Source organism: Perca fluviatilis, chromosome 5 (assembly GCF_010015445.1).
Source record: "Perca fluviatilis chromosome 5, GENO_Pfluv_1.0, whole genome shotgun sequence".
NCBI classification, from domain to species: domain Eukaryota; kingdom Metazoa; phylum Chordata; class Actinopteri; order Perciformes; family Percidae; genus Perca; species Perca fluviatilis.
The window spans coordinates 780,366-793,257 of NC_053116.1; the positions used below are offsets into that span (position 1 = coordinate 780,366).

A 12,892-nucleotide genomic window follows, 5' to 3' on the forward strand; every position below is an offset into this window, starting at 1 on the left:
TGGTTAACTGCTCCTCAGATCTCTGCAGGGTAAATCCAGACAGCTAGCTAGACTATCTGTCCAATCTGAGTTTTCTCTCGCATGACAAAAACTACTTTTGAACGTACACATGTTCCACCAAAACAAGTTCCTTCCTGAGACTACTTAGCAGAGGCACCGTGGCTCCGTCCGGAGCTTAGCACCGCCCAAGAAGATTGTGATTGGTTTAAAGAAATGCCGATCAACCAGAGCACGTTTTTCTCCCATCCAGGAATGCTGTGTGGACTAGTCAGACCCTCCTCCACAGTGCTGTGAAAGAAGGTCTAGCAATGGGAGACTAAGGGAAGGATAAACTCAAGGGCAACTAGACTTGGTTAAAGGTGCTGTGAAGGGGGTCAGCCCTATGTTCCCACAGTCCAATGGTCCCACATTTCTAGGACATTTTCAAAATTAGGTCTTGTGTTCCTACATTCCCTTACATTTAAGCCCTATCCTTCCACAACATTTTTTAGGGTTCAGTTTTAGGGTTAGGGTGATAAAATCTGATACAAATTCATGAAAAAGGAAATGTGGGAACAAAGGCAGATGTTTTGTCTCTCATCTGAGAGGTAGGGAAACCCAGCTATCTAACCTCTGTGGGCTCATAGTTTGTTCGTTAGTGCTCCTGGCTGTTGTCATTATTGTTGTTGGAGACACACGAGGCCAAGTCTGAATGACCATCCAGCATCTCAAAATGGTCATTCATGTGACAATGCCCACAGAGGTTAAATAGCTGGGTTTCTCTACTGTTCACTCAGAAGTGAAGAAGTCTCTCGGATGAGAGACCAAAAGTCTTCGGTGCTCCCTTAACCAAGTCCAGTTGCCCTTGGGTTTACATTTAATGGCATATTAATTTATCTAATCATTTATTTATTAACTTATTTATTTTATTTTTGATTTAGGCAGCTTCTGTCCTCCATATTCTTGTGAGGATAAGGCTGGATTTCTTCTGAAAAGACCAAAATCATGAATGTGTTAAGGCCTTTTTATAGTTGTGCATCGAATTGACGGCGCATGGTCCGGCGTAGACGCAGAGGTGTCTGACATCAGGCCACTTATATAGGCTACGGCGAGAGCCTCCGCACAACTGTAAAACACCTTTAGTCCGTCTCTCAATACTTTTTGACTTCCGTCTCACAAATATATAGTTTGACTTAAAAAAAAAAGAAAAAAAAAAAAAAACTAAACAGCTGCTCACTGTAGTTTTAGTCAAACAAACAGGAGGAAACTGTGCATTTGTTGGGGACTATTTTTAGCCGCAGATTAATCCACATTTGGGGCTCTAGTAAATATTAGGCTACTGGCAGCAGGACGGTGTGTGTGGGATTGAGTCAGAATAGCACAGTTGTGTGTGTGTGTGTGTGTGTGTGTGTGTGTGTGTGTGTGTGTGTGTGTGTGTGTGTGTGTGTGTGTGTGTGTGTGTTCATGGTGATGCAGGAGCATGTCAGCCATGCAACAGTGTGGCTCACTGATGTGTTTCTAACAACAATGGCTCTCATAGAACATTGCAAGACGATCTATCACACAGGACTTGTTACATTTCCTGTTGGTTTAGCTCTCTTCATGAGCTCCTCTTGGACTACTGCTTTGTTTGTGTTGTGTGCTCATTTCGGAGCAACACAGCTAAAAGAGATCTACATCCTCTACTCTATCTCTTCTCATAACATCATTTAGGAGTATCCAACCGAGCACAAAGAGCTTCTAATAATAAGAGGCAACTGTATCCTAGAGTATTGATGCAGAACTGATGCAGGATTAAAGGCATAAGGGAGAGAGGCTACACAGGCTGCAGTCATTAGACTCCACAGTCTATAAATAAAAAGCCAGAGGAAGATGAGATTCAAATATTGCGACAGAGTAAAGAAAGAGTCTTCAGCACCTTCAGACTCTGGTATTACACTCATTTCGTTTTATTGCTCCCAGGGCAGAGCGCTTGTATTTAAATTGCTTGTTTTGTACAACCAACATTCTATAACCCAAATAATAATAATTGTTTTGCTGGTTGCCATTTAATTAATCAATCATATTATCTCTATTAGAGGCACACCTTTAATTCATAAACATCCTTCATGAAGCCAACATTATTTTAAGTTATATTAAGTTCAAGATCAAAACTTTTAAAGTGAATACAAATGTATTCTACATGTACAAAGTATTATGTATTAGATAAAGTACTAATAGGTCAATATGAAGATTTACAAAACGGAAGTGTTTTCATGATGTAGCCTAATAAAGAGAAATAATAAAAACCGTTTGATTTAGTACTTGACATTCACGAGGTTGGTGTTTGGTGTTTAGCAAACACAGACTCCATCGTTTCCTCAACCACAGCAACCTTCAGGGAAAACTGGCCCGCAGCCTAAAAGGCATGCGGACGCGCGCGCGCACACACACACACACCCCTCCCCTGACGTACGCAGTACGCAGGTGTGTGAGCAGCAGGAGGTGTGTGCGGAGCGCCAAACTGAAACTTTTTACGCACCGTGCCGCCGCTTCACATTCACATCTTTCTCTCTTCCTCTCGTGCGCAACAAGTGCTGCGGCCGTTTTCCCGTTTGCACCAGATTACAATGGATTAATATTTCCTCGAGAGCCATGCTCACGGTCTTGGTTGGTCTTGGCTCGCGCCGCCGAGTCCTCGCAGGGAACCGATCCGACTTGGATGCCCTCCATTCCCGTTTCCTTTCCGCATTCCCGCAGCCGCCGTGCGCAATGCAGGCGTGGAGCTCAGATCCGTGATCTCAACAGAAAAAAACCGGTTCCTCCGGCTAATCTAGCCAACTATTGTTGGCGGTGCATTATGTTTCCAGCCAGAGGAAGAGAGGAAGCCCGGAGGACTGAACGGCTATTCGCTGTAGGCGCTAAAAGGCCGTTTTCAACGCACTGAAAGCCTGAAACCGCGTTTTATTGATCGGTGTTACGGTAAAACCTGGAACAACCCCCCCGCCGCCGCGCTCCTTCATGTCCCGGGATGGAGGGCTGCTGTCGCGCCTGTATGCCGTGTTTGAGCGGGCTCTGGAACTGCCTATGGCCGGACTCCCGCGACCCGGACGTCCCCAACAACAACCATGTCATTGCCAACCCAGCCGCGGAGACGGCGGAGATCCGCACCGTGTCCGGGGACATCCGCGTCCCGTCGCCCAAGAAGCGGCCGGTGCAGCTTTACGCGGCGCTCTTTGACTTCGAGGCCCGCAGCGACGACGAGCTGACGGTGAAGGAGGGGGACAAGCTGTCGGTGATCGAGAAGCGGGGGGAGTACGTGCTGGCCAAGAAGCTGACGGGGTCTCTGGAGTCCGGACTGATCCCGGCCAACTACGTGGCTCTGCTGCAGGACGAGTTCGCCAAACACAAGTGAGTGTTGGAAATCCATCATCTGCTCTTCTCTTTTTCTTTATTCGCCAAATGCCACCTGATTCCACGGTGCTGACGGGAGGAGAACTGGTGCTGGATTTGCTGTAAGTCCTCGGGTCAAATTGGACCCGTTTTCCAAGTTTCTGAATAACAAATCTGGGTTTCCTTTAACCAAGTAGTATCACGGATGGTTCCACACACGGAACAGGCTGTGGTTATCCATCAACATACGTTTCTCTGATCTTAACTAGTCCAAATAATTCATCATTTCTGGGGGTTTTAACTCCAAAATTAGGTATAATTTAAAATGAATGACATTTATAGACCATGAAGTCCAAAATAAGTGTACAACTAGTAGTAATAAGTTGGAATGAAGCTGGCTTAGAAGATGTAACACAAAATTGTAATGCCAATGATAATTTATACTTTATGCTTTATGAACAGGCAAAACAGACTGGGCCAATTTTTACCTGGGAGGAGAACACAAGGGTTACCCCCTCCCCAAAGTTAGACCGAGAGACATGTAGAGGGACAGACCTGAAGAAACAGATCCAGAGAGACATGTAGAGGGACAGGTCTGAAGACACAGATCCAGAGAGACATGTAGAGGGACAGGTCTGAAGACACAGATCCAGAGAGACATGTAGAGGGACAGACCTGAAGAAACAGATCCAGAGAGACATGTAGAGGGACAGGTCTGAAGACACAGATCCAGAGAGACATGTAGAGGGAAAGGTCTGAAGACACAGATCCAGAGAGACATGTAGAGGGACAGACCTGAAGAAACAGATCCAGAGAGACATGTAGAGGGAAAGGTCTGAAGACACAGATCCAGAGAGACATGTAGAGGGACAGGTCTGAAGACACAGATCCAGAGAGACATGTAGAGGGACAGGTCTGAAGACATAGATCCAGAGAGACATGTAGAGGGACAGGTCTGAAGACACAGATCCAGAGAGACATGTAGAGGGAAAAGTCTGAAGACACAGATCCAGAGAGACATGTAGAGGGACAGGTCTGAAGACACAGATCCAGAGAGACATGTAGAGGGACAGGTCTGAAGACACAGATCCAGAGAGACATGTAGAGGGACAGGTCTGAAGACACAGATCCAGAGAGACATGTAGAGGGACAGGTCTGAAGACATAGATCCAGAGAGACATGTAGAGGGAAAGGTCTGAAGACACAGATCCAGAGAGACATGTAGAGGGACAGGTCTGAAGACACAGATCCAGAGAGACATGTAGAGGGAAAAGTCTGAAGACACAGATCCAGAGAGACATGTAGAGGGACAGGTCTGAAGACACAGATCCAGAGAGACATGTAGAGGGAAAGGTCTGAAGACACAGATCCAGAGAGACATGTAGAGGGACAGAAGGTTAAACTGTTCACAGTATAGGAACATGATCTAAATAAAAGCTGACAACTGACCAGTGTTGATATCAAAATATCATTATGAAGTGGTTCAGTCACCACTGTAAATACTAAATGTATCACCGTGTCTACTCTTGATGATGTCATTTAGCCTTCCTAACAGATTTCTACAGTTATGTCAAATCGTATCTAGAGCTGAAACGATTAGTTGATTAGTTGGTTAGTCAATCAACCGAAAATGGTTTTGATAGTTGATTTTTACTGATTTACTTAGGCTATTGACAGTTTTTATGTTATTTGAAATGTAATATTTTGAGGTCGTTGCTAAAAATGATCGCTTAAAAATTAAGCTGCAAGTATTTTGATAATTGATGAATAATTTAAGTAATGTGTGAAAGCAAACAAGGCAAAACCCCACTGGTTCCACCAGCTCAAATGTGAATATTTTATTTGGTTTTCTTAGTCTTTAATGAAATCAAATTAAATATCTTCAAGTTTCAGACCATTGGTTGGACAACCCAATCAACCTGATGTTAAAATAGTTAGGTCTGCTGCTAACGAGTAGGCTATTTTCATTCAATTAATCGGTTAATTGTTTTCTTGATTGATGGTTTGATTCATTATAAGTCTGAAAATGGTCCCAAAAAAAATCCCAAAGCCCAAGTTGAGATTGAAACCAAGAGGGAGTCTGAAATCCAAAGATATGCAATTTACTGTCACAGGTGACTTAAAAAAAAAAAAATTTGGAAATAAAATGACCAAAATGATTAATCAATTATCTTAACATCGATCTAAAAAACTTAACATGGAGCCTACCGGCATCCTCCTGGCATCCGTAGCAAAAAACAACTTAAACCAACCTGTGCTGCTGCTGCTGCTGCTGAACCAGACTGGAGCTAAAAGTAGCCGCGAGGCTGCAGCTGCACATCCTCTATTATTCATTCAGCCTGCAGGGAATCATCATGTTTCAGCCCAGCTCTCCCTCTAAGGTTGACTTGTCTGTCTGTGTTCATGCCTCTGGTCCAACACTGACCCCCACATGTCCCACTGTCAGACCATGACAGGAACTATGTTAAGCCCAAAAAAATAAAGACAAAGTTGTGTTACGTTTTTATTAGTCTACAACCTCGACATACCACATGCGGGTTTGCTCCGTTGCCGCCAGAAAATCCGCTGGATGTCTTTCATTTAGGCCGGATGTCCGTCCCCTTCCTCTGTCTCTGTGTTGGCGGAGTACTGGCAATCAATATCAGTTTAAGTGTGTCCTATATGTAGAATATTTTCACCCCTTTACCTTGGTGTCAGACAGCTCTTTAGGACGGGGACCTGAAGCTGTTATCTCTGCTCTCTTCAAAGCCACCAGACTCCTTTGACAGAATTTTAACATTTTAAGTCTGACAGCAAGGTAAAGCAGAAAATATTGTAAATTTAATGTCCACTTAAACCGATATAGATGTTTTTAGGTGTCTAAAATGGGTTTAGCTGCGGCCCCCGTCCACAGCAGGACATTGCTTAGCTTCTGTGTCAGTACTCCTGCCTGCTTCTCCAAACTGGGGGAGTGCTGACCCCCATCTACTGGAGCTAACACACGGACTATGGAGAAGTAGTCCATACAACCACACTTCAAAATATCTCAACTACCCCTTTAATAAGGAAAGATTAAATATTCGTATTATAACAGATTACAGATCAACAGCAGCACAAGCTGCAGCCTCCAAAATACCCATACAGTTGAATCAACACCTCTGTAAACTACAACATTACAACCTGCATTTCCTGCAGGACTGTTGTATCAGACTGCATTAGTTTTAGGTGTACATAATAATAATAATAATAATAATAATAATAATAATAATAATAGGTGTACATACTTTACTATTACATTTAGGGGGGCAACGGATTAGGGATGTCACCATACCAAAAATCTAGTATTAGATACCAACAAAAGTACACAATACTCAATACCAAAGTCGATACCACGGTGTGTGTCATGTCACGCTTCTTTGAGTGTTTTCTTTTAGTTTCATCTTTCTGTTATGGTGTGGAGTGGCCCCTCCACACCAGAGCGTGATTTTCAAAAACGAAAACACCAGTCTTCTGGCCCCCACAGCCCGTTGCTCTGAAGCCTGGCATCACCACACAGCCACCGTACGGTACCGTCTTTCACACAGCCAGCGTATGGTACCGGAACTCCCAGACAGCAAGCATGTTTAGTTATGTCTGTTTCTCTCTGCCCCAAAGAACCAGGCTGGTTAAAGTTAACTGATGTTATAGTCATGGTCCATTAAAACAAGCGCTATCAGAGCACACGTTGGGTTGTGATAGACAACGGCAGAGAGAAATAGACTCACTCACAGTTTGGGAGTTCCAGGTGAAAGCTGCCGCCGTAGATGTACGGTAAAGCCAGAAGCTGAATGCGGTCAAGCCGTACAGGGAGATGAGGGGCTATTAGCTGGTTTTCCGTGCTGGTCTGTGTTCTTCTTCAGCATTTAGCAGCAGTCTAGAACATTTTTAACGTTAGGCGTATATACTGCCCCCGTCAGGTCCGGAAGGATTGCATCCCCCGGTACCTACGGTACTGTGGAAGAATGAGTACCGGCACGTGTTCAGAATTTTGGTACAGAGTACCGAAGTACCGGTTCTCATGACATCCCTACAAAGGATTACAAAACTCACAGTTCAGATAGGATCACAGTTTTGAGTCACAGATCGGATCAATTTTCGGATCAGTACAACAAATTTGGGAATTTAAATGATTATTAAAAATGTAATAACAATAATTACTTCTTTCACCAGTAAATTGAAGTAATTGAGTAAAGATGAGAAAAGGGTATTTTACAATAACTTTGAATGCACCACAAGGTTTACCAGTTTACCAGTAAACACAACATTTAGTCCTGTCTGTGTTTCTCTGTCAACAGTAGTGAGCATAGTGCTAGTTTGTGTCTTTTAGCTCGTAGCTTTAGCGGCAGACCTTTTTACCTGTGTACTGGTGTTTGAATCATCTACAGTAATCGATCCGATACCAAGTAAATACAGGGCCAGTATCACGATACAGTACAGATAGTTTTAATAAGTAAGGTAGATGCTAGCCTGGGAAAACCCTGACAAACTTACGGTAAAATTGAGATTTCAGTCAGTCTGGCCAAGAGCCCATTCAAGCCCATTTCCAATTTTTCCAAATCGAGGCACCAATCACAACTGTTTAGGCGGGCTTTACACGATTATGATAGCGCAGCGACGGCGAGCAGCTTTTTGTTTACATTCAACATGACGGCTACCGAAGCGCAGCAACCCGTTGATGCCGCTGTCGCTGCTACGACACCCAGATCGTTGGTCTGATTGGTTGAAGGACTGTCCAATTGCGCCCAGAGGCATTTGAGCAGCGTCCGTTGGTTTGGGCTTGGAAATGGGCTTTTTTGGATTATTAATAAGTTAAAACCCAGGAAAGAATTTTCATATGCTTGTTGTATTATTTGTTGTGTTAACACTGTATCTTATAGCGTTTTAACAAATTATACAGCTTGCCGTATAATGTAGCCACACAGCGCTCCTCTTCTAGTCCTGCTATCAGCAGACCAAGCTCAATCTTTTAAGATTGAACATTAGTCTGGGGAGTCTGCTCTGTATTTTCTACTGCACAAGAGATCAACGGGCATAGTTCAAATGACAAATGTACGCAATTGGATAGTCCTGTGATTGGTCCCTGCAAATTTGTTACGGAAGCAGGATAGAAAAACGTACAGGTTTCCAGCCTGAGCTGCAGGGAGAAATCAAATCTCTTGCAGATCGGGCTGGGTTTACCCAGTCTACTCCTCTTCCTCTCTGCCGTTGTTCTGCTCCGTCTCTGTCCTGCTTGCGGGTGTGTGTGGTGCTGGCCGTCGCCGGGCCTGGCTGCTTACTTGCTTGTTTGCCTGGCGCCGCTGAGTCACGTGACGGTACAACATCAAATCACAAGAGGGGGGAGGAGGAGCAAAGTGTGGCTGCTCCACGCTGTGACACCGACACAGACAGCCAGGTCGCCTCTTTGATGAAATGGAGAGAAACTCAAACTAAAGTATCCATCTCATTACACTGATATATTGATCAATATCAATACCAACGTTGATATCCATATTATCCATATTTGGATCAATCCACCCACCACTACTCTACAGTGAAATACAGTCACACTTTTACACCGTTTAGCTGTCAGAATTTTAACCGTGTTGAATCCAGTTGCTACTGTAGCTAATGGCAGGCTAACGTTACCTTCTGCCAAGTGTAACATTAGTGTAACGTTAGTCTAACGTTAGTGTTAACTAGCGTGACACAAAGTGATACTTTTGTTGCCTCTAACGTCTGTTTCGGAACATCAGAGGGCAGCGCAGGCATTTAAGTGGCACCGAAATGAGGCACTGAAATCTGTGTTGCTGTTCCGTCCGGTAGATACCGGGCACCGGTGCCGGATTTTAACATGCGCTGTTGACGTGAACAGCAAATTGCGTTGCCTGTGTCTTTTCACGGAATCCCTCCGTAGAGATTTATCAGCCTACTTTAAGTAACAGTGACAGTAAACCAGTAACACCACTAGTTCCATTTGTCAGATAACTTCTTATTTTCCAGTATATACCTATGGTCTTTTTAAGGGAAAGTGAAGGTAAAATAAACGCCTTGGGTTTTGTCTGATATGTACAGGAAGGAGCAGACCATGTGAATTACATCCAGGGTCATTTTTCTTAAGAGTGAAAAAGTGTGGGGGGGGAAACAACATTTATCTTAAAGGCACAATGAGAAAGACTTTCCTAGATAACAATGTATAGACTGCTACAAAAATAATCTCTATCAATTATGCCCCTACTACAAGTGTGTGGCAGTGTCTATCTGCAGAGAACCTGCCCTCTGCCTGTACTTTCTTATCTAGTCTAGGACGTTTCTGGGCGTCAACCTCTATAAAAGCGTGTCTAGGATATGTCAGGTAATGGTGCCATAGTGAGTGTCTTTTAACGTACTTTTTACAGTTGTATCCATGCTCTTGACTGTAGAAGTACATTGCTTTATTATTTATTCTCTTTCTGTTGGTTGACTATTAAAAGACTAATTGCTTCAGCTCTAGTATTATCACTACTACTTGTATCTGTTTAATATTCCCATAGAAACCTCTAGTGCTGGTACTTGTTTAGTTTATCATGACTTTATCTTCACAGGATTTTTCATTTCAATCACTAGAGTACAACATTTCTGGAGTCTTTTATTGTGAGTTCTGTGCTGTGTCTTGCTGTTACTGTGAGTGAAACCTGAGGTCATGCGTGCCGATCAGACACGCCCTCCCTGATAACGTCAGGTAAACACCGGTCGGTTTCTGTATGGGAGCAACAGGCAGCACTCAAACTGCCTGTGATAAATTCATTTATGGTTTTATTTCCAAAACGTAGGGGTGACACCTTCAAATGTCTTTACGGTAGCTTACCGTCATCTAAGACAAAGAAAAGCAGCAAATCTTCACATATCAGAAGCTGAAATCATAAAATGATTCAGTCGTTTTTGCACAAAACCCCAATTGTATGCTGTTGGATAGTTTAATATTTAACAAAGCATCATGTCCTCAGTGTTCTTTGTATTTTTTGTACATACAATCTTAATCTGTAAAGTAACTAAAGCTGTCAGATACATGTAGTGGAGTAGAAGTATAAAGTAGCATGAATTGGAAATACTTGAAGATACCTCGCGTGCGTGTGTTTTTATGTGTATTCTGGTGTACTGTATGGATGACATCATGCACACAGTGGGCTCCAGGTTGGGCTGAACATGCTGCTGCTGTTCTAACTGACCGGACCAGTTGGTTAAACTGTGTGTTTCTGTAATGCTTACCTTCTTCTCTCTCATTGTCAGCTTGCAATGTGCAAAATGTGATTTGTGCGTGTGTGTGTTTACCTACACACATTGTTTTGCTATTGTGTGAGCGGGCTTCTGCATATTTGCTTTCACACGTAACACAGTATCCTTCTCTTTTATTCTCACTGCTTTCTTTCTTTCATTCATTCATGCATTCATTGATTTACCCCCGTGCTGCTCTGTTTTCATTCATTGGGTTTTTTCTTTGTGTTACGTGTCCGATCATCCATTCATCCCACGATCTTTCCTCCTCCCTCTCGCCCCGTGTGTCTCCTCTGTCCTCTGTGCAGGTGGTACTATGGGAATATAAACCGTGTGAAAGCTGAGAAGCTGCTGCTAGCTTCCCAAAACAAAGATGGCTCCTTCCTAGTTCGCATCAGTGAGAGTCACAGTGACGAGTACACAATCTCTGGTAAGTGGTACCACCACCCATCCACAACAGCTCTCCCTGTCTTCTAATTTCTAACTTAGAACACTTCCTTCTTCAAACCAGGCCTCACACTCCAAATTATATAAAGGGTAATTTTGGTATTTTTGGTAACAAAAACAGCACTTTTAGTGGGCGGAAACTGATGGTGAGCATTTGCCCCATATGACTACGTTGCAGCCCGGTTTCCAGCTGCTGGTTACAGCCTGCTGACTCAATACTGGGCCATTTTCAAAGATTTTCTTTACATACAGTACAGGCCAAAAGTTTGGACACACCTTCTCATTCAATGTGTTTCTTTAGTTTCATGACTATTTACATTGCAGATTCTCACTGAAGGCATCAAAACTATGAATGAACACATACGGAATTATGTACTTAACAAAAAAGTGTGAAATAACTGAAAACATGTCTTATATTTTAGATTCTTCAAAGTAACCACCCTTTGCTTTTTTTGTTAACTCTGCAAACCCTTGGTGTTCTCTCAATGAGCTTCATGAGGTAGTCACCTGAAATGTTTTACCTTCACAGGTGTGCTTTGTCAGGGTTCATTAGTGGAATTATTTCCTTATTAATAAAAAAGCAAAGGTTGGCTACTTTGAAGAATGTTGAATAGAAATAATTTCCCTCTGTTTTTTATTTATTTTTATTTTGAGCGTTATTTTTTACCAGTTTTGTGATTGGACGATGTAACGGTACATTAAAGGGTAATTATGTTTTTGTTTTTTTTCTCAACCTGGACTCAATATTCTATGTTTTTGTGTCTAAGTGACTGATGGGAACAACAATCTTTGAGCTTGGTCCAGTATTAAGCATGAGCGCTGTAACCGGCAGCTGCAGACCAGGCTGCAATGTAACCCTAAGAGGCAAATGTTCAGTGTCAGTTTGGTCCACTAAAAGGTTCCCCCGTTAAAAGTTCTGTTTTTGCCGCTGACCGACTCAGATTAATATTCTAAGACTATGGCAACATTATGGAAATGATTCCTACAGATATAGACCTTTAAAACCTCTTTGAGACCTGTTTAACCAGAAACAGTTCTGAAGTCACTAGCACTAAACCCACCAGACTCCATGTAAATAGTCAATACTTTTAGCATGTATAGAGCCAACATATTTTCACATGTAAATCTGTAAACTATGTGTTTATTTCAACCTAAACTAGAGTTGTGATGGTTGGAAAAGTGGAAAGACTAACCAAAATGGCTTTTCGTAGTTTTATTTTGTGTCTGTTGACTTAGAATGAAGTGTATTTTACGATGCTAAAATCACTGTTTATTTACATGGAGTCTGGTGGGTTTAGTGAACGCAATTCCAAGGTTGATTTTATGTTTAAAAAAAGGCTCTTACTCTTTAACAGAAAGGTCGACCTCCTTAGAAATCCTGGAAAAAGTGGTAAAACAAGAACTTTTCTGAAGGTAAATACAAGCTGGACAATTATCCTATTAACTTACATTGTAGCTTGTTTCTCTGACTGCAGCGATTTGTAACAACAATTTTGTTTGGTTTTCTGAAATTAAATGTAAGCTTTTTTTAAGTTTGGTAGACAGGAGAGTTTAGTGTCTTGTCTTGAGTTGTAGTGACCTACATTTGGAAGCCCGTTGCCGTCATCAAACTACCATTATGAATGAGCCCACGGCCAATCCTGTAACAGACCTCCTGAGATTTGGGACTTTAAAGCCATTGTTATCTCTCTCTCTCTCTCTCTCTCTCTCTCTCTCTCTCTCTCTCTCTCTCTCTCTCTCCTCAGCACCACCTCCAGCTCCTTTCTCTCTCTGCTCTGACTTTGTCCCATTTTTTTCCTTTCGCCCTCTGGCTACACCATCTTCTGCGTCTGCATCTTTCCCTCTC

The 12,892-nt window shown here is 42.7% G+C and overlaps 1 protein-coding gene across 1 annotated transcript in view; it reads left to right on the top strand.

Moving 5' to 3' along the window:
- The first annotated feature begins 2,425 nt into the window (after positions 1–2,425).
- The window catches only part of zgc:194282 (tyrosine-protein kinase Srms), a 38,390-nt gene continuing 27,923 nt past the window's right edge, over positions 2,426–12,892 (top strand). The window contains exons 1-2 of the mRNA XM_039799261.1: positions 2,426–3,369; positions 10,908–11,029. Coding sequence (XP_039655195.1) covers positions 2,990–3,369; positions 10,908–11,029 — 502 coding nt within the window. The 5' untranslated portion in view covers positions 2,426–2,989. The remainder of the gene's footprint in view (positions 3,370–10,907; positions 11,030–12,892) is intronic.